We start from the raw sequence: 22590 nt of genomic DNA on the forward strand, positions 1-22590 counted from the left end.
CTTGCATTCAACTCACAGTGTGAGGTTCAATTGAACACAGACCTCCACGAAAAGGGACAGAACTTTCTTGGTTACCTTTATAGTTATGCACAAAAGTATAGCGTTTGGTCCTGGGCAGTAGTTCTTGATTAAGCATAATAAAAACTATCTTGAATATAATTTATGGATAATAATAAATAATAATAATAATAATAATAATAATAATAATAATAATAATAATAATAATAATAATAATAATAATAATAATAATAATAATAATAAGCTAAAATAGTGTTTTAGTCTTCCAGAAGGAATCCAAAATTTTCCTTTCTTTCAGGCCTCAAAAACACTAGCAGCAACACATTTTTTTTTGGCTTTGTACATTGTAGCTGGCCCCCCCTACACAAACCTGCTGGCTACACCCCTGGATTTAGCAATAATTTTCCAGACACAATCTTGAATACCAATTTATACAAATAATCAGTAGCGGATTTAGAAAAGTACTTTAGGAAGGGTTTCTCTGATTGTCTCGTTTTCTAAAAAGTCCGAATTTTATTTGGGAGGTGCTTGAAGTTTATGAGTAAAGTCATAACTAATAGATATTTCGTTTGTTGCAGACATTCCGTAACTTTGGGGAACAGGTTTCAGTCCAAAAGACCGCCCCCCTTAACCTTCGCAAAAACCGTTACTGTTGGTAATTAGTAATAATAACGATTTAAAAACAATGAGAAAGGATACGGCCAACTCACAGTACACGCACTATTTCTACATTCACAGATGGAATGAAGAAAAGCTTTGCCAGAATGGTCGAATGCTGGGTTGAATCCCGGACTTCCCGATAGAAGCGCAAAAGCTAACCACTCAGTCATGTTTGTTGTGCAGTTGTATTTAGCTTAACTTAAATATATTCCGTAGTCCTTTTTTTGGGGGGGGGGAGTTCCGTAATGATATGTTGAATCCATCTTGTTAAAAATTAAGAAAACTTGAGGATTGGGTAAACCGTGATGGTGGTTATGTAAAACTTAACTGTATAATTTCAAGAATATACAGAACCAAACGCTCTAGATGTGCAGCCTAATATTTCTCTTATGTTTTATTTTAATTTTATTTTGTTTCAAAAAGAGGGTATGGAATATTTTGGAGTAAAAATACTACATACAATTTTGCTAGTTATTTGTTTATTTTTTTAAAAGAAGTGTTTACTTTTAGGGTTGGCTGGTTTACACCAACTTTTTTTTTTAATAACTGGTTTATACCAAAAAAAATAAAAAGAACGAAAAATGCGAATCGTGTAAACTTCATGGTGACGTTTCTACATATCAAACCATCTGCATTAGTTTTATTTCCTTTTCATCTTTTAATCAAGGTGTCCCATGTTCAATTCTCGGTCGAACCACAACCCTTCTTTCATGCGTAAACCAAGTAGCGGTTCGGATGTCACTTTAAGCGAAAGTCTTCTCCTTTATAACCTCGGTATTACGTAAGGATGTTAAGCCTAAACATACGAAACGAAACCAAATTGTATATTTCTGCATGCCTAAATGCCTGTTGTTTTATAAAGAAGCCAAGATTGCTTAAATATATTGATAGAAATTGGCAAAATTTATCGATTGCCTACGTAGCTTCCAACATTAGCTCTGATTGGACTTTCAATGATATCTACATACTAAATTTGTAATTTAATACCTCAGTTTTAGCGTACTAATTATGATACGTTGATCTTTAAATTTTACATGCAAAGCAATAACAGGATTTTCCGTTATTGTTTTACATTTCAAGTAACGACGGGATTTTCCCGATGGCTAGGGCGGAAGCTTCTCAATTTAAGACATTTACTGACCGGACTTCTTTAAGCTTATGGGACTTCTTCTAGCATAACCCCGCTGTTGCATAACAACACCAAGGCGACACAAACTTATTTCTGTGAATATGTAATATAAACACATAAAGCAAAATATGTAAATCATAAAACCTGGTTTAAACCAAAACAGCCTGGTTTAAACCAAGAAAACCTGGTTTAAACATCCCCCCAAAAACGGGTTTTTGGCATTTTCAAAAACAACCATGGTTCTTTCCAACTCTGCTTACTTTTCTATATAGGAAGTTAAAAACTTCTTATTATATACATTGGTTAATCCTTTGGAATTCATAATGTAAATATGTTGAAGTAAAATTGTTTGAAATATCTTTTCGAAATTCATGGTTTATTTTCAAGGTTTTATATTATTATCAGCATCAACCACTAACTAAATGACTTTTTGTGTTATAGAGAAGCGAAACAAAGTCTGCTTTATCAATTTAAAGCAGAATTTTGAAAAAAGCCCAAAATTTCCCAAGCAAAAAAGCGAAGCAGAAAAAACCGAGTTTTTTTCAAAAAAGCCGTTTTTTTTTTCAAAAAAGCCGGTTTTTTTCCGAACCCTTGCATCTCTATTTATATTGAAAGGTTAGTGCTTCCTTACTTGAATAGCTAAACTCAATCAGTTTATCTCATACGTATAGTAAGCTTACATATTTTCTACATTTACATTATAATAAACAGAAGAGTACCTACCTAAACTTGTAACCAAGTGTTCGAATTATCTCTGTTCTCACAATAAATTTTATGACATCCTCCATTTTTACTCTATAGTCTTCATAGTAGCCTTCCTTTTTAGTATCCGCAATTAATGTAGGTTGTAATTTGAGAAAATTAATAAACTAAAATATTGTTTGCGTAAATCCTTAAGGTATTTATTTTCTAAAATGTGACATTTTATGAGCGAATTTATTCATATAAAAAGGGGTATTATACTGTTACAACATTGTTATCCTGCTTAATAACTTCGTTGGACAGGAGTTTAAAAAAAAAAAAAAAAGGTTTGATGAAATTAGAATTTGTATAATGAAGCTAGATTTCTCAATTTCCACATTCATTTTATTGTCAAAGTTATTTCTTGTAATCAAAATGAGAAATAATTGTGAAATATGAAGTTTCTAACCAAGGTCATTTCTAGAAAACATGAACATATTCTGTCATAGTTTGTAAGGAAAAGACTTGAAGAATAGACACTTAGGTTTTCCGAATTATCGTAAATCGCAGCTCTTGGTATTGGTAAATCGAACCAAAGATTTAGTTAAATGCAACGTGTGTCTTTCTTACTTGACAGTCTTTTGAACTCTTTTAATCAAGTGTATTTAATCTTCTTAAATTCCTGAAGTCGCACATTTCTGGGAATTTGGAATTTTTATGTGAGCATGCTATAAATTTATCCCGTCATAACTTTATTAAAAGTTCAAAGTAAACATTTGACATACTTGGATGTCTTTTCAATTTTTTTTTTACCTAGTACCTGACTTGCAATTAATTCATTAAAAATAGAGAATACATTAACCAATATTAAAAATTTCGTTAATTTTTGGTTAATAAGAATTAAATAAATTAGTAACAATCAGTCGGCCTGGGACGAGCCCATCGTTAATTACCATGTAGCTTCTTTATTGCAGACTACAAATAACATTGAAGATAAGGCCAGGCTTCTCGCGGTCATGTCCTCTGAAAACGGTGCATGGCTTCAAGCTCTACCATCACCTTCTCTGGGCCTACATCTATCCAATGAGAGTTTCCGAGTATCCGTCGCTCTACGGTTGGGAGCAGATATATGTGAACCACACCACTGCCCCAATTGCAACACCTTAGTAGATAAAAAAGGATTACACGGTTTGTCGTGCAAAAGCACCGCCGGCAGACATCCACGTCACTCAAGTGTGAATGATATAATATTAAGAGCTTTAATATCTGCGGGGCTTCCAGCAGTGAGGGAACCAAATGGATGTAGCCGTTCAGACGGAAAAAGACCTGATTATATGACATTAGTACTATGGAAAAAAGGAAAGGCATTGATTTGGGGTTTCACATGTTCAGATACTTATGCCCCTCCAACCTTCAATATTCCTCAGTACAAGCTGGACTCTTAGCTGCTCGAAGAGCAAAAGAAAAAAGGAATAAATATGGTAATCTACTCGATAACTATTAATTTGTTGCAATAGCAATTGAGTCTAGCGGTTCTTGGGAAGAAGGCGACCTCAAATTTATAAATAAAATCAGCCACCGTCTATCAATTAAATCAGGAGATACTCGAGCAAAATCTTTCCTGATTCAACGCATTAGCATAGCCATTCAACGTGGAAACGTGTCGGCTATTATGGGAACGTAACCCATCGGTAAAGACCTAGAAGAGGTCTTTCTTCTGTGATTGCAGAGCAGGGAGGTTTTAAGTAAAAACAAATCATTGGTGCAACGATTTATGTAACAACCGAGCAAGGAGTAGGGAGTGACAGCTCACAGTCCATAAGTTTATATAAAAAAAAATTACGGCAGAATGCTGTACCGTACGTCAAGATAGTGACATAACATGATCTGTTGGAGCCATTTAAAGCAGTTAGTATTGCCTGCCAAATAGTATGGGAACAAAGGTGTGTATGCGAGCTGTGGTTTCTTGGAAAATATCTCCGATCATGCTGAACGGGTAGCAATTCGAGGAGTCATGTATATTAGGAAGCTTTCTGAGGCCAGCAGAGCGAAACAAGAGACACGTAGAACAGGCGAATAAGAAAGTAAAGGGACAGAGAAGAGTTTAAGCGTTCTTGATGTTAGTAAAATTGTAAATCATATATGTATTGTCTTAAAAAGATGATAAACAAATTTTTATTAAAAAAATAATCGTTATATATTTCTCAAAAAGATTATATGAAATTATCTTTGTCGTTCTGTAATAGATTATTTTGCCGCTACTTTGTAAAACTTCTCGTCTTCAAATCAGGGTCAATCTCATTTCCTCAAAGAAAAGAAACTTTTAACGGATTACGGAATATTTTCATAGTTGACGTGCCTGATTTCTCCGGAATAACAAAACACTTAAAATGATCAAGTATTCTTTTGTATTAGGCAGAAGTGTCTTGGTCAACTTTTTCTAATAATCGATTAATTTTCTCATACCTAAATTTTATCTATTATATTTTGTTAACTTTTATAACTCTACATTGGTCTTATCGTGACGGGGATAATTAGCTTCCCTGAAGACTCCTAATTTATAACAATCAATCAATTAACCCGTGTTCTACACTAATGAGAAAATTGTCGTTTTTAAATTCTAATTTTAATAAATAAATTTTGAAGTTATTTTTAATTGTCAACCATTACCTTTTCTGACAAGTCTTTTAAATCTAATCATTTCTTTCATATCTTTATTTCTTAATTTTAAACTGCTAAATTTTCGTTTTTTTTTTTTTTTTCAATTATGACCAGCACTAACGTAAAGAATCGATTAGTTGAAGTGATGTGTATGTTATACAATTGAATTTTAATTGTAAATTACCTACTGGAAAAAGAAAATAGAATTCTCAAAAAAACAATGTCCCACATACGAATAATATATTATTGCATTTTAAAAAAGACAATGAATAGAAATTCTTAAAAAAAAAAAAAATAGTAGGCCTTATGCAGAGTCGTTCTCACACGTAATTAGTGCCATACTAAAGAGTTCGACTAACATATATTTCCTGCAGTAGTCAGTCTTTTAGTATGATGTTAATCACGCGTCAAAACGACTCTGCATAAGGCGGAGCATTTTTACTTCTGAATTAGCACGATTACTTATTGAAAAATGTACGCTTACTTAAATAACTTGTATAAAATACGAAACGTCCTTAAATAATCTTCCAAAACTGGAATATTTTGGTGTCCCAACTTCCTAGTAAAATCTTTTTATATCACAATCATAGATAGAATATTTTATATGGTAACCTTATTTTTTACAGACGTTTAGAAATAAATTGTTTCATTCTGCTACAAGTAGGCCTATATTCACATTAAGTTGTTCTTGCAATACAATCCGTAATATGTATAGGTAATAATTTACTTATTAAGGGTAGGTAAACATTATGTACTGCAGTGAATAGTCAATTATTTTTGTGGACGTTTTGTCTAATTGTTTAACCTTAATGAAAGTCAATATATATTTTTTTCACTAATAGCCAGCACTATTTCAGTTATTTTCGTTTGCTGCTGTTGCCGTTTCCGAATTCCTCGCACAAAACAAGAGATTGAAGCTGACTATGTACGCAAACAAATCACGAAGAAATTTCGAAAGCAACTTCGGATGATACAAAATGCTGAAATGGACGAAATGGATTTAAAAAGAGGTATCTTAATACATATGTTTTTCAACCACACTTAACATATTTTATTTTCCTAGAAATTTTCGTAATAAAACTTTAACCTGATAGTGTTATAAACCTATATTCTTGCACACATTTTGAATTTAAAAGAATAGAAAAATGATTATTCTGTGCCTTTTGTTCTAGTGTACAGAAAAATATTGGAAAAAATGTTTTAGGGGCTCGTTTCAGTGGATTTCATCCATATATTAGTTTTTAACAATTTTTAAGTTGATAAATTTCTATTTGTGTCTGATCTTATTAGTTTTTGAAATATGAATTTGAAACTCTATGTACAAAATTTTGTCCTTTCTTAAGTACTGAAATGACGAATTTGAGTTTGCATATTGAAAAATGCGACACCTAATTTTATATTTACCCTTAAATGGAACATTTTATACGTAATTATAAATCATATTTTTCTGTCGGTGTGTGGAACTTTAAAATCGTGATTGGCCTGCCAGATTATGTTTTTTCTTAATTCTTAGGCTATTCTCCTAAAAATATGCCTTTTGTTATTTAGAAATGTTTTATGGTTTTCTTTCCAGACTTATAGTATTATTTTACGTAGCAGATATATTTTGTTCTTTAACACATCTCATGGACGGGATACCAATTTTGAGGCTGATGGCGAATGATGCTTTAACCCTATTTAATGAGAAACGACTTCTACCGTGAGGTTTGAGTTTGCGTGATCTGTGCACATGCAAACTCCACTCGACGCAAGTCCCAATTGTGATTCGAAGCCTATGTTCTTTATGACCTCGGTGTTGCATAAGAAGGAAAAATACAAAAATTGAACTCAAGCGATTCTGGGATTTAGGAACATTAAAACAATAACTTTCTATCACTCTGTCAATCTACGCTGCTGACAACCGACTTCTCTTGTCGTGTCTTTCTAATTCTTTAGTTGTGACAGAATTGAAACAAATTATACATACACTTGCCGTTAGTTGCAAATAATTGAACCATCATTTTACAGTGTTTAAATTACGGTATTTTTACCTAGTATTTTATTATTGTTATTATAGTTTTCAGTTTTTTAGTACTCATTTTCCTCCTGAAACACTTTTCCTGTGACGAAATTTCTTTTTCCAAATCTTCCATTTTCGTTCAAAAACTTGGATTTTATGTCGATTTTGTTTAAATCTTACTTTTCATTCCAAAAGTTAGGTTTATTTTGGAATTCCTTTCTTTTTGTCGAAAATTAATATATCAGTCCTAATAACGATTAAATCTACTTACATAACAACGTTGCAGTGTTAAATTGTTATAAGATGAAAAAAAGTTCATAATCCAGTCACAGCAGTACAATCATACTTGATTACTTTATCATATTTTGCATTTTTTCTGCACTATATATAATAGATATTAACAATTTTCTTATGTTTAATTCTGTTTCCAGCGTTGGATAGAATCCGTGCTGAATTCAAATCGGACACGGAAAGTCTTGCCCAGTCAGAAGCTCTGAGTGTTGCAACGTTCAGCTCTTGTCCTAGTCCAACGTACAGGAAAGGCAGTGATATACAGCTAGGTGAATAGGCGATGTCTCCATGCTTATGTACATAGCTCTCTCTTTCTACACTCTACAACTGTCTGAGAAAGACTGAATTATGTTCATTTGTAAGTTATCAATCTGCACATTTTCTAACTTTTATTACACGCAATCTGTTCTTGTAAACAATTTGTTCCAAAATAACTACTTTCTTGCGTAAGTTTACTGCAAAACAACCACGTAATGATAAAAAAGCTACTTTTCAGGCATTGCAATATTCTCAGCTATCTTCTTATTCTTGTATAAGTATTTCAAAATGCATGAGTTCGATCGGCTTAATTGCAAATTATATTTATTGCAAGTTTCTCTTTTGCATTTTAAATATATTTTTATTATATTACATATAAGGTTTCTTTTAGATCTTTCTATACTATATTTCTTAAATTGTGAATAAAAACATTTTTTAAACTATACAAGTAAAATAAATTTGAGATTTATGTGTGTGGTCTTAGGTTAGGCTCCGATAATATATTAACCCTTAGGAGACACACTTGATAAATGCCAACGTAGTAGACACTCTGGGATGTTACAAAGCAGATCACTTAATTGATTGCAGAATAAGTTGTAATTATTTTCGTTATTATTAGACTAATTGTTATTTGTCTTTAACCGATTGCTCTTGAGTTTGTATATTTTTATTTCATTTTAAGCAATATTTATATTATATGAAATTATTATATAATATAATTTTATATTATATGAAAAAATATATGCGATTTTTTTGCGAATTTTGCAAGGTAATTTCGAATATGAAAACAAAACTATTTGTAAGTGAGTTAGGTTGGTAATAACGAACTTAACATGCATAATATAAAGTGTAATATAATACAAAGTAACATAATATAAAGTGTACATAATACAAAGTAACATAATATAAAGTGTAATATAATACACTTTATATAATATATAAAGTGTAATATATAATAAAGAGTAATATAATATAACATGCATAAATTTCCTAGAAACATACCAAAGTTGTTAATTGATACATTATATCATCTTACTCAAGCAAACTATTTGTTAACATTTTTAGTTTGCATTCACGACATTTTAGTCTTGGCATTCATAGCAAAGTTTTACTCTATGTTCATCTCATGTATACCTTTGGCAGGAAATGCATATAGTTTTTGCTTTTCTATCTCATGTGCGGGAACAGAAGCTACAACGCCTCTGAAGAGCCGGTTCTGCTTCGGGTGTTGGCACTGGTTGAATATTTTGCACTCCTAGTACAGTATTTCACAAATCGCGTTGCGGATACTGCGCCTGAGTGTTGGAATTTCAAGTTTGGCTTGGAGAAATGGCTTAATCATTGACAAAGGTAGCTCCATTAAAAACTTCCTTCTCCGCGTCTTTGTGTTTTGCATCCCCAAATTGTAAAGGATCATGGCGTTTACGGCACTTTGGTCCATCATTCCATACCATATTCGTAGCTACCAGCGCTTAGTTCTCGACACTGTATACGAATGACATAATTGGCCAAATGCGTCAATGCCTCCTTTCGTTGCGTTGTAAAACAGTATAACTTGCAGTTTCTTAGCAGCTTCATCAACTTCCTTGCTTAGATGCATAGAAGACAGCAGTAATACGTTTTTGTTGTTTTGGGGAGAATATGACATGAGCATCTTGTTACTATCAAATGCAAAGTATGAAGTACCTTGTGGTTTCGTTGCGGTAAATGATGGAGGTATTTCTGGTTTATTTGACTTCAAGGTTCCAACCATTGTTATTTGGATGTTCTTGAAGCATTTGCTGAAATAAAGGCACAGAGCTAAACCGATTGTCTACCGTTATGTTTCTACTGGTTCCATGAATTGGTTCGCTCAAAGTTCTTACATAGTAAGAAGGTATTGGTTCTCTATTAGGAGTTGTAACTTTCCCTACATATGGTTTCGCATTTAGCATATAAAATGTTTTCGCGCCATTCATCATCGCTAGTTTTAACCCATACTTATCGGATTTATTTCTCATATAGACTCTGAAGGAACATCGTCCTCTGAATCCTAGAAGCTGCTCATCTATTGTAACGTACTCAGAGGGAGTATACAAAGATTTAGAGATTTCTATAAATTGCTCCCAAATATCACGAATTGGAGCAAATTTATCAGTTGCTCATCTTTGTTGCCTGGTATATTTGTCATCAAATCTCAAGCAAGTTCCTATGAATTTAAATCTGTTCAATGGCATGGTTGCTCGGTAAATCGAGGATCCAAAAGCAGCAGACCAAAGTTCTTCCACATTTGTTCGGGCGACTCTCTGTGCTCCACTCAAGAAAAGCAACCCCAAAAATGCCAAAAGTTCTTCTTTCGTTATGTTGTTGTGATTGTTTTATATTGATTTTCTGAATATGCCTCTATATCTCTTGATTTATTCTTAGTACAATTTCTTCCAAAATCATGTCATCTATAAGTAAATACCATGCAGATAGAGGGCTACTTACATTCCTAGCTGGTCCTTTCGCTCCTGGTAAGTGTGTAATCAAATTTTTTGCAACCGGGCGGCCTTTTCGTTGAGGTTCCTGTATACTCCACATATGTCCATTTCTTCCGATACAAGCAGCTGCATTTCTAACTCTTGCAAGTGGTACTGAAACATTAAAAATTCTTGGTTCTTTGTTTAAGTTAGTTGAAGGTGGCTGAACTTGTAATGGTTCTGTATTTTCATTTTCATCTTCTTCATCAGACTTGACACGTTCTTCATACGCAAAATCAGGCTCTTCATCAGTATCATCACCAAATAAATCCTCAAGACTGTTACTATCAGTGTCCTCCTTCAGAGTAAGTCCCTGATATCGTCACTTCCTAAATCCATGGTTATATGCTGCAAACCATCAAAGATAAACAAAAGTAGAGTAGAATTAATATTTTACACAACAGGCACACAGGGGATTTTAACAACCTACAAGTATTACACAGTAGACACACTGGGGCGTGTAACACCCCACGAGCTGAAAATCAAGAACTCTTCACTCCGTGAAAGCACGGCCAACAAAGGCGAATGTCAGGGGTTGCAAGTAATGATACCAACTGAATTTACAAATGAATCAAAATTTCCCTTTCCCTAAAATAAAAAAAGTAACCAATAAACAAAAAATATTTCGGGGTGTTAAACACCCCAGTGTGTCTCCCGAGGATTAAACAGAGTTGTTTAGGTCCGCTTTTAACGATCACTAGCTAATGTGTACCTGATACTCGTATAACCACTTACTGGTAAATTGACTACGCCTTGATATAAATCCGCATGTACACAAAGTTGTTGAAATTTAATTTTTCAGAATTCAATCATAAACAAGAATTATAACTGCATTTCATTTAATGTGTAAATTTACATGCCATTGCGTCAACCAATGGAAAGTGTTTCGCGTGTGTTAAAAATACTAACCAAATAAAAAGTTGCATTATATTTACAAAAATAATTGGTAGTCTTAAATAATATTCTTCTTTTGCTTCAGGATTGTCATTTGAGGATATACAAGCTAGTTGTCAACAGACTGGTTTTCGTTCACGGTTGACGTCCATTGTTCAAAATACAATCGCGAAACTTCCGATTGGGAAATCACACTCAGGAGACAAGAAGTTAATGGTTGTTCAGCAGTAGGAAAACCAAAAGATTAATTATACACGTAGATTGTTAAAACAAACTGGAAGAATTTTAAAAAAATGTCTTGTTAACAGTTTTTGTTGTGTTGTTCAATGTTTGTTGTGCTTTGAATGTCAGGTTGTATAGTTAAGAGGCAATTAACCTCATGGAGAAGACTTCATAGACATATAATTATGTATTTAAGTGCTAAATATCTCAGAAAATTGGATGAAGCAAAAATATAACAGAAGGTGAGTATTGGAGTTCTGTTGAGGTCTAATCTCGTTATATTGCCTTCTTTGAGTATCGATACCTGTTGCAATTGAATTAATACGCGTAATAATAAAAAAATACGCACAAAAAACAGGAACACACAACTATTGATTGACGTAATATTTTTGTATACATAAAATTGAATGAATTAACATAAAATGGTAAATATTTTATCAATTATAGGTTCAAAATATTACCAAATAGATATTTACTCTGTGATCATTTGAGATATCTTGTACAAGACTTTAGTAAAAACTTTACACTTGTACCTAGGTACTTTACCCTTCTGCTCTTTTCAAGAAATAACTATTATCACAGTTATTAGATTACGACAAGAAAGTGTTCCAATTGTAGCGATAGTATTTTTAAGAATATAATATTTAATATCTTAGGCTACTTTTTTGTATATCAAAATATAATCACAGTGTTCTTAGCACAAATCTCTACCTCTATTTTTTAAACATTGCAAATATTTAGAAATTTTACTTTGTTTGAAAATAAAAAAATATGACATGATCGTAACAATTAGTAGTTCTGGTTGTGGTTTGCAAAGTATGCTAAGTATTTGCGCTACATGTCAAGATATTAGCCAATGATTGTTTTAGGTAGTGTATCTTATATTTGAGGTACATACTATTTACTTGTATTGAACTATATTTAAAATGTATTAATACTCATGATACGTCACTTGCCGAAGTTTCATAGTATGCAAACTATAATGAATTAAAAACATTTTCAAAATAAGCATTCCAGAAAGTGTTAACGGTAATTTCCCTCTTGGTGGAAAGCAGAATTATATTGATATTATGATCATAATTATTTTGTATAATAGACTATTGTAGACTATATTACATCAAAAGCTCGAAGGAATAGGGTAAAACTGAATTTTTGAGAATAAGTATTTGAAACTAGAAAAGCGTAGCATACAAAGGGAAAAAATACTACAAAACATTATTATTCCTTTTGGAAATATATTGATTCCCCTATGACTATTAAACTGTTGCAACTGTAATATTAGTTAGGTGTATTCAGATATAAATGGATAACTTACGGTGTATGTCCTATCCAGACTGGTTTGTTAGTTTGCTTGATAGAAAACACGAAACAGCAGTAATAACTTTACACTAGTGTTCTAATGTGACTTCATTGAATTTTGATTGCTACATACAAACAATTGCTTGAACAATTTCATTTTCGAACTGACTTGCATTTCTTTCCTCTTTTAAGCGAAAGTTCGGAAAACGGTCATTATTTCTAGATGATCATTGACACTTATTTCCACGTGATCGAAACTTACACAATGTAAAGAACTAGTAATTATTTCAATATGTTAGATTTGAAATTACTTATTGATGCACAAAAATTGTGTTATAACATATTGTTATATTTCGGAAAGAATATACTGTTATAACGTATGTAATTATGTTATGAAGTGTTCTGTCTCTGCTGAATTTCTAGTGGACTAGACTGCTCGCCTCTTCCAAACTGTTTAGCTAGGAGCAGGCAAAGGGTTGATAAGTACTTAGGTCATTACTAAAAAGGATTAGCTCGAAAAAAAAAAAAAAATATATATATATATATAAGCAAGAATCAGAATCAAGTATCTTCGCTTTCAAATCACTAAATTTTTTTTATTCGCCATTTCTAGTATTATACAAGGGCCATTCACCCAAAATCACCTGTGTTATTTGTGTATGGCCTAGTTACTAATATTTATAAATGGAAGTTTATTTTGTGTTTTCTCATGGTCCACAATTCGTAATGTCTTTCATAACTCTACATAAGTACATTTACATGTTACTTAGGATTCAATTGTTATATTTAGTATTTCTTTTTGTCATATTTAATGTTACGTTATTTTGTTTGAATAGTAGTTAATATTCACAGTTAATTTATTGTCATAAAGTAGTATTGTCATAAAGTGGAATAGTAATAAAATGTTTGTACAATGATGATAATAGTTTCAATTATTCTCATATTAGTAATGTATATAATAAATTGATTGGATCTAGAAAATTCTGGAATTCGTATTGATATTTACGTTCATTAGTAATCATGAATAAATATTTTACTTTTCTCCAATTATTATTGGTTAAAGTTAAAAGTTTCACTAAGTAACTTGTTGATGTTTGGAGCGCTTGTTACCGCATTGTAAAATGAAACATAAAATTAATATAAATCTTCTAAAACTATTCACTCGATTCAAACAATTTCATTTCAATCCATCTCAATTTCTGTCCCCAATCATTAAGCCACGTCTCTACATTTATCGAACTATAATTCACTATTATCAGATTTTGGTAGTTTCCGAATTATTAGCTAAAAATTACACTAAATTAACATTTATATGTATATACAAGCTTGTAAGATATTTGGAATGAATCATCATTAGCAACTTTGCTCAATTGTTTTATTGAAACTTGTCCATAATACTGTCCAATTTTTATAAAATTGATAGTATTTATTTTGGTCAGAGATGCTTTGTGCGTTTGTAATATGACTCGCAGCACTTTCTTTCAATTTGTGATTTCGATCGGCGCAAGATCATTCTACATTCTTTAATGAAGGTTTTTCTCCCAATATTTACAAAAGTTATATATGATTGTTTCAATATTTCTAGAATCTGTTTAACTTCAGTTTCTAATATCGTATCATCATTCCAATACAGTACCAAGAACCATAGTACATTAATTTGCATTTTGATTCAATCCAAATAGCATTTTAAATTAGCTATAAAATACTTATAATTTATAAATGCCTTTTCAATGTTATTAGAACCTTTAAAACAAGTTTCAAAGTATACTTTTGCAAGAATATGTTTATGCTTTTTATAGATTTTTGAAATTCAACTCGCTTCAAACACCATCACCTTAGCACAGTGTGATAATACATGACCAAAAGTTTGTAAGAGTTCTCAAAGCATTGCTGAAAAACTTTTCGGGACGAATATCTTTACTGAAGCAAAATCTGAAGTTCTGAACTAATGTACTTAGTACAATTACTGTAAGTAACAATCGAATTTTAGGTTTTAGGTATGCATACTATCTGTAAATAAGTCAAATATAAACAATCGCACAATCTTTATTTCCAGAAATGATAAAATAATTACAAAGCATTTTCTAAATTAATTGAATGCTAAATTAAACATTTGACACAAATTGATATAAAATACTGATTCTTCTATTTCTCATGTACTTTCAGTAAAATCATTTAAATAGCATTATTCTTCCGTTATAACTGCCAGTGTAATTACCTGAGAGGAAATTCAGTTATCTTGGTAGATCCTGATGAAAATACTGCATCTTGAGAAAAGGAAACTGCGTGAAAGTACGTAAAGTAGTTGGTTAATTATCTTCTTTGTGGTATTTGAAAAATATTATTTATTATACAACATTCCTTTAGAATTCGCAGATATATGCATAAACAAGAGGAAGACAACACGCTTCATATAGACCACTGTATAAATAGTTCCGTTAAAACGTAATTGCCATATTCCCTAAGGAATAAACATTTCAAAAATATGCCACTCTATACATACACTCTCTCTACGTAAGTACCAACAAATTGGTACACAAGTAGAACTAACTAACATGTCAAAGTGTTTTAACAGATATGTAAAATAGAAGCATTTATAATTATCATTTTTTGCACTTTTGGAGATGAACACATGACGTAGATAGTACGTATACAACATATCACAGTAATGGCTCTGTCCCATTCCAATCGATTACAGCATTTTTCCACTTGGTTCGAATACAGTGCTCTAGAGGTGGTACCAAATCTTCATCTCTCTCGGCAGACAGTGCATGACCGCTGGTGTCTGCAAAACAAAACATTTTAAAGAGATTCTCGGTAACCTTCTGTATGATAAAATTAAAACAAACAGGAAATTCACCGTGCATATAGTAAAGGAAAAGACATACAGAAATATATGAGACTACCGCTAGTATGGCACTTTTGCAAAATTAATTAGTATATAACGAAGATTGAGGTCAACAATTAAATCAATATTCTCCAAAGTTAAGCTTGAACCCGCTTCAGCGCACTAAATATAGTATCTTTTCCTCAAATGCAATACATGGGGGATATACTGATCAGAATTAAATTCTGTGTAAACTCATCTTAATTTTTTTACACGCATCATTTCCATGTTAATTACACTAAATGGTAAGAACACGCACCTTCGGCACAGAAAATCCCGATTCGATTCCGGATGAAAGCTCATGTAGTTGGGATTTCACGTTAAGCTGTAAGTTCGTGTCTTGTATAACCTCGGTACTGAACAGGGAAGTTAAACTCCAAATCAACCAACCAACATGATAATTTGTCACTTCTTTACTAGTGTAAATAATATTTTTACAGAAAGCAAAACCAGTGACGCAAGATATGCATATTACATCCCACGATTTTTAAAGTTTTCCAATTATTTAAATTTCAGAGACAATGTGCTTGGTTAAAGTAATTTACTTCAAAAATGGAACAATTTGAGCCAAACTTAAATAGTTTTAAGGTGGATCACTAGGTGTTCTCGGTGCTATGCTAAACGCTGCTTGAATAGTGCTGCGTTGCCAGGTAGTGTCGAGTGCTTACTGGTGCCAGATAATAAAAGAAGTAATCATGGAATTCTGTTGGGATACTTACTGGAGAAATTAGTTTCCTACCCTTACCGCAATTCACAGCTAAGTCCGCTTCTCGAACTGCAACGCTAAAATCCAGGAATTAAACGTTCAAATTTGGCACCAACGCATTATGGCGTTCTGCGCAAGTTTCGTCTCAAAATCTATTTCCTTAAATGTAAATTAATATTTAAATAAAATGTGAAACATAACACGAAAAACGGTCAAACAATATATCTATTTCGTAATAAGATTGTTACTTTAAAATACTTTACACATACAAATAAACATTTCATAAAATTGGGCACTTCTAGTAAGATCTAACAGCAACTGCCATCTTGTGTGCTTATTATGAAACGAATCTAGTATTTTCTTTTATTTGTTCCCTTTTTCGATATCAGAAGATACAATTAAATGAATCAGTATCTTGTGTTGTAGCTGAAACATAACTTTATCTTATAGTACAATATTTATAATATGTAATTGTTTCATTGTGCAGTGGTTAAGGGAATGAGCTAAAATATGTACTGACTTCCGGGTAGTGATCCACCTTAATTAAACGTAATCCATTTGTTCGTTCCACTGTTAATATTGGTTAATGTTTGAGCGGTGTTGATCTACTAGTGAGATCCTTTTAGTCATTCAATACTGATTGAGATCAGTTGTCAGATGCTACGTTGAGACTAGATGTGTAGGCATTGAGATGTTCATCCAACTCTGAGGCCAATATTGTGAAATTACTTGAAAGAAAGAAGTAAGGACATTAATAAATAAAACCAGTAGCAACGATTCGCGATGTGCTGACGGCACATTCACCGATGTTAGAACGCTGGCTGGTTGGCTTAAGCCTTTCTGGGCTTCTTGCCAGGCAGTTTTAAGTTTGTGTTAAAATTAAATACGCACACATACTTAATAGAATAGAATAAAATGAAAACTTATGTATATGCGTGTTGGTGATGGCATTTTCTTCTTTTCCATTGAAAAGCATCACACGTATATGTAAATAACCGTGTGGTGTCGAATATTACGTATTTTGTCAGGATTTTCAGACACACTAACTACCCTAAATTGCGACACTTTTCGCACAGAGTACTTTAATTTGTGTTATTACCCATTTTTTTAAAACAAAATGCAACACTAAGCTAAAAATCACAAAGACTTAATATTAATATATGCAATAAAAATTTATTGTCCGTTTTTATTTCGTTGTTGGTAAGCATATCCTAAATGTGGCATGTAAAAGTTTCATAGTACGTTACGTTTGGTTGCAGATCACACTTTAAGCGAGGAATTTATCTTGATGCCATCTCAATGCTACAGAATTCAGTAGCTCAAAATACCGACTAGATTATCGGTTCCAGACCACACGGTCGCCATTTGGAAGAAACTTTTTTTAATGTATGAGCTTAGGTTGTTAAAAACAAATCATAAATCCTAACAAAATCACATATTATAAAAGTACACAATAAACAATAGATGAGGTGCTGCAGCTGGAAACTATATCAACAATTTAAAGTACTGTAGTGATCTGGTTTACGTTTCAGTTGCACGAGCGAAGTAGCTCAAGTGGTAGAGCGTTGGCTTCGCATTCGGGAGGTCGTGGGTTCGAATCCCGCTGCCGACCATCCTGACTGAGGTTTTCCAGGGTTTCCCCCAGTCCTACCAGGCAAATGCCGGGATGGTACCTACTAAATAGGCCCTGGCCGATACCTTCCCAAATCCTTTCCATTGTTTTTGTTGTTGTTGGATATCCAGTGTAAAATGGCCTCTGAGCTGTATCTGGTGATTGTTAAATAAATAAATAAATAAATAAATAAAAATTATAATTTCGCTGACAAACTAAGAGCCAAATTACATAAATTTGGATTGGAATATGATAATGTATGTTCAAAAATACTTAGTTACTCATCTCTTTTTCAGAAGTTTCATATCTTTATCTTTAGCTAGAAATGCAGCAAGCAAGAGCGATATTCTTTCCCCAATCAAAGCCATTCTTAAAAGCTTACTTATCGAACGCTTGATACGGGAGCAAGTAAAAAGCTTTCAGATTGAATGGTGCTATTCACCTTTTAACATGCCCTACATTGTTGCACCAAAATCGAATAGTAGAAACAATAAGCAAAGCTTAAAACTAAAACATAAGATGAACAAACAGTTGGTTACCAGAGCTGACAGAGAAAGCTAGTGATATCAGCTACAGTGATTATTTATCTATATCCTAAAACTCACCGCGTGAAAATTAACTTGTCATGCCGTTATACTTTCTAATTTGAAGTACACTACAAACTATATAAAAACCCCGTTAAAAACATATTATAATAACTAATTACAATTACTTCTACACATTTGTTTCAAACAAATAACTATTTTCCTTCTTTCTTAAGTCAACTGTATGAGAACTAGTTAATACCGTCTAATGTTCACTATAGATTGTTATTCTCGATTAAAGCAAATAAAGGAACAAGAAGTTGAGATGGCATTTTCCTTTTGAAACTAAATTCTTTATAAGACTATTATATGATACCAGAACATGAGATTAGACAAGAAGAATCAGAACCATCCCGAACAATAAATTGCGTTTTTACCTCCTGTTTGTCAGGTTTCGCAAGCTGTGATATTAACCGTGTGGGGTGTATACATATACCGTTATTTAAATCGCTAGACAATACACATATGAACTATATTAATTCTACGATTTTTACCTATTTATTGGGTAAACTAAGTGGAAGTAATTTTCTGGAAATGTGAGGGAACTTTCTCAAGTATGTGAAGCAAGTAATAGGATACAACTCAGGCATATAACATTATCCGCAACTTATGTTAGATTTTATATTGACAGGACATATAGGATAACTGAATAACATCAGCGCTGAGCAGCAAGTTGTAGTAAGCATCTCATTTTGAAAATAGCTCCGAGTTTTAGGAATTATATAAGTAAATAATAAAACAAGTTCAAGAAAGCATTTGCTGATTTAAAGTAACGCGATTTATCAAGTAGGGTGTGCATATAGTTTACTATATTTGATATCAAATTTTTAAATAACACTGAAATCTGCAATTACTAGCACGTGGAAATAAATAACAAAAAATCACAATGAATCACATTCCTCAAGATTAATTATTTAAAAGCAATAAAGAAACATACAGAAGCAAGATAGCGCTAACATCAAATTGTATCGCTACAGGATCACTAAGTCATATCTTACCGATAGTCAGTTTAATCTCATCATCTTGCTGTGCTAGGCCATCGTAATAATACAAATCAAATTGTTTCTCTTCCCTCCAGTCAGAAACCAGCTCCCTTTTCTTCGAAAATAAAACTGAAAAATGACTTTCACTGCACACAACCCAGATTGGATACCGCGGAGTCTTCAGAAATGATCCAACCTGTAAGAAGAATTAAAAATCCTAATATGACAAATTATATTTGGCGTAAATTATACAGTTGACAGCAAAATACATGTTTTTTTTCTACTTCAGTGGTACTTCATCAGATTAGAAAAATATTGGTAGAGTCAAAACTAATTTAATACATAACTTGAAGATTCAGTAGCAATTCAAAATGAGCTAAATGATGTTCTGGAGTTAAAAGAACGAAAATGCTAACCATTTAAAGCTCTTTTTGCACGTGGACACACTGTTTTCAGTGTTGGTTTGAAGTGCGGAAAAATGGGTAATATGTAACGGGAATGTATTAAGAATGTATATGTAATAACGTTTCAACACAATTTCTATCCATTATTATTATTATTATTTTGCTTTACTTAATTTGTCTATAAATCAGTTCAGTGCTATCTTCGCATTAATTGTTACTAGTGGCAATCCGTGCGCTAAAAGTAAGGAGATTTGTGGAATCACGCTATCAAAGATTTATTAGTACAGGGGAATTTATACAACTTCCGTGTTCTATACTTTTATCTCCCTGTCTCTATATTTAATCCTGTCTTCCTACCCTGGAAGAATATGTCTTCCTTAATTAATTTTTATGAAACTACCTTCATCTTTCGAATAATACCATTATTTCTTATCATTTGTTTAGTTCTTCTACATTAAATCCATACAGTACTTTCTAACCATTTTGTTAGTTGTTACAGATTATGCTAGAAACCGCAGATTAATGTAAATTGATCGCTCTGCAAGTCTCAATCTGGCAGTGAGTACCGCCCACGATTGGGAGGGTCGCGGCCAACTCCACGCCTGAAATATACGGTCATCCGGAATGTAAGAACCTAGACGTCCGAATATGCCAGTGACAACGAAGCTGAAGTTAACAGATTAGTACGAATTATCTAGTCTTATTTGTATGGTGCGGAAGTGAACAAAGGCCTCTGTTTATAAAAACAAAATGACACAAAGACAGAATCGATTACTTCCATTAAACAAACTACAACATGTTTAGAAACATTCTCTGATTAAAGTCGACTTTTCCAATTCTCAGACAACAGTCGACAATGGGTGAAGAAATGATTGACTATGAATCATCACAAATAATTCCACTATCTTACCCTGAAATAAGGCGGCATGTCATGGAGTGGGGTGCATTTGGCAAGGTGAACGGACATAGTACCCTACTTTTTGCTGTGGGATCAATAATGCTGCGAAATACATCGAGGTATCGCAAAATGGATAACTACTCTTTTTTCTCTCTCACTTTCTGTTGAAACAAGGGAACTATGCGGAACGCCATACTAGTTTATCAGCCATACAGGGCATCATATCGTAGGGTAAAGGAGGCCATCCGCTAGAAGAGCCAAAACAGGGATCTATCATGGCCCGGATATGAGTCATGTAGAAAATGTTTAAACAGTAATAGAATTTTTTAATTATTATTATTTTGAATATTCTATCTAGTCATTTACGACTTCCTCATATACACAAATTGCACATTATTATTATTATTATTTATTATTAAGCAATTAAATGGAACTAAAAAGTTTGTTAACAGAAATAATTTCTTCCCAAACAAATTAAGGCATAAAATGTTCACAACTAGTATGTGAAAACTATATATATATTTAAAAAATTCTAGATCTCGTTCAGAATTTTTCCAGCCGGTGATCATTTTAGGAAAGAAATTCGTTGATTTCGGATACATTTGCACAGGTTCTTTTCATCAAATGTATTGAGTATTTGTACTCTTGGCTGTAGCACTCATAATTCTGTTTGTCATTCATGCTTTCATAGTGAGGTTATTTTACCTTTATTTTCTATTTAACATTCAAAACTACCGATTAAGATTAAGCTGAAAAGGAGATCGATTTGGCCATTGAGAGACCAGGGTGAAGAGTCCCTTTGGAAAGGTCGTGTTTTACGCTATAGTAGTTACGCCCTTGGGTGGAACCCAGCAAAAACGGGTAATTTGGTAACCATAGATTGGAACTATCATAAAAACAGAACAGAAATATATACATTAAAAATGCATATGTGAAACTAAGTCGCTTAGGTGTCCTGAATTAATTCACAGATTACGATTATTACCTGGCAAGAATTGTAGTGCTCGAAAAGAGATAAGAGGCCGATATCTGAACGGGCAGATACCCCACGTAACACCATCTTGTCAACTTCTAAATTGTTATCAAAAACATTAGAAACTGCACGTCCTGTCAACAACAAATTCACCAATTCCAATGTACAGTATCCATGCTGACCGATTAATGATACATTTTCATCCATGTCACTTTTCAATCTGGAAAGAAAATACTTTTTATATTATAATGAAAGTTACATATTTTTATTCTTATTATAGCCTTACTAATTATGAATAAGCTTTTTCATTTTGTTGCCTAGCAATGTTTCAAACATACAATGAAACCAGAAGTCTATTAGAACAATGAGACAGTTTTTCTCAAATTGATTACAACATACAAAAATAGATGGAGCTCTGTTAATATTTAACACCAAATTCTGATACAATAGCGCAGCCAGTTTAAAACGATGTACACTAGCACACTAGAATGCCGCGATGGAGTCACATGTGTGCCGAGAAAAGGTGAAAATATTGAAACAAAAATGCACGCTTTATATAATAATTGCACCTGTCAAAATGACACCAGTACCTAATTTTCGATATTTGAATTTTCGAAGTAGTCGGAGTTCTGTGGATAAGGTTTCTATATTATCGAAAATACAAAATAACTTGGCATTAGTTATTTAAAATATTTAGATGGTCCGAAGGACTTTAACTTACAATTAGTGTGCCAAAACTGAAAAAAGGTTTAAAAACGTTTCACTAGCGTCATCTCTTCGTATTTGTTGAAAAACTTTAGACGGTTTTGCTTTAATGATGAACACAGAACTTGTATAAATTAGATTATTCGTTCTATCAAATTTTAAATGCAATTTCGTATATGCTTTCCAATTTTATGTTTAGATTAGAGACTTAGAAAATTCATCGAG

General features: G+C 32.6%; 2 protein-coding genes across 6 annotated transcripts in view; one reads left to right on the top strand and one right to left on the bottom strand.

Moving 5' to 3' along the window:
* LOC145668772 (uncharacterized) overlaps positions 1-13159 on the top strand; it is a 52071-nt gene extending 38912 nt beyond the window's left edge. For both annotated transcript variants that reach the window (XM_081736932.1, XM_081736931.1), the window contains exons 4-6: positions 6007-6159; positions 7580-7708; positions 11178-13159. In XM_081736932.1, the coding sequence (XP_081593058.1) occupies positions 6007-6159; positions 7580-7708; positions 11178-11323 (428 nt within the window). In that variant the 3' untranslated portion in view covers positions 11324-13159. The remainder of the gene's footprint in view (positions 1-6006; positions 6160-7579; positions 7709-11177) is intronic.
* Positions 13160-14643: 1484 nt separating this feature from the next.
* Positions 14644-22590, bottom strand: part of LOC145668771 (putative ubiquitin carboxyl-terminal hydrolase MINDY-4) — a 174507-nt gene continuing 166560 nt past the window's right edge. For all 4 annotated transcript variants that reach the window (XM_081736928.1, XM_081736929.1, XM_081736927.1 and 1 more), the window contains 3 exons: positions 21673-21880; positions 19401-19581; positions 14644-15398 (listed from right to left, as the gene is read on the bottom strand). In XM_081736928.1, coding sequence (XP_081593054.1) covers positions 15274-15398; positions 19401-19581; positions 21673-21880 — 514 coding nt within the window. In that variant the 3' untranslated portion in view covers positions 14644-15273. The remainder of the gene's footprint in view (positions 15399-19400; positions 19582-21672; positions 21881-22590) is intronic.

This window comes from Thermobia domestica, chromosome 13, assembly GCF_964235325.1.
Source record: "Thermobia domestica chromosome 13, izTheDome1.hap1.1, whole genome shotgun sequence".
Classification (NCBI taxonomy): Eukaryota; Metazoa; Arthropoda; class Insecta; order Zygentoma; family Lepismatidae; genus Thermobia; species Thermobia domestica.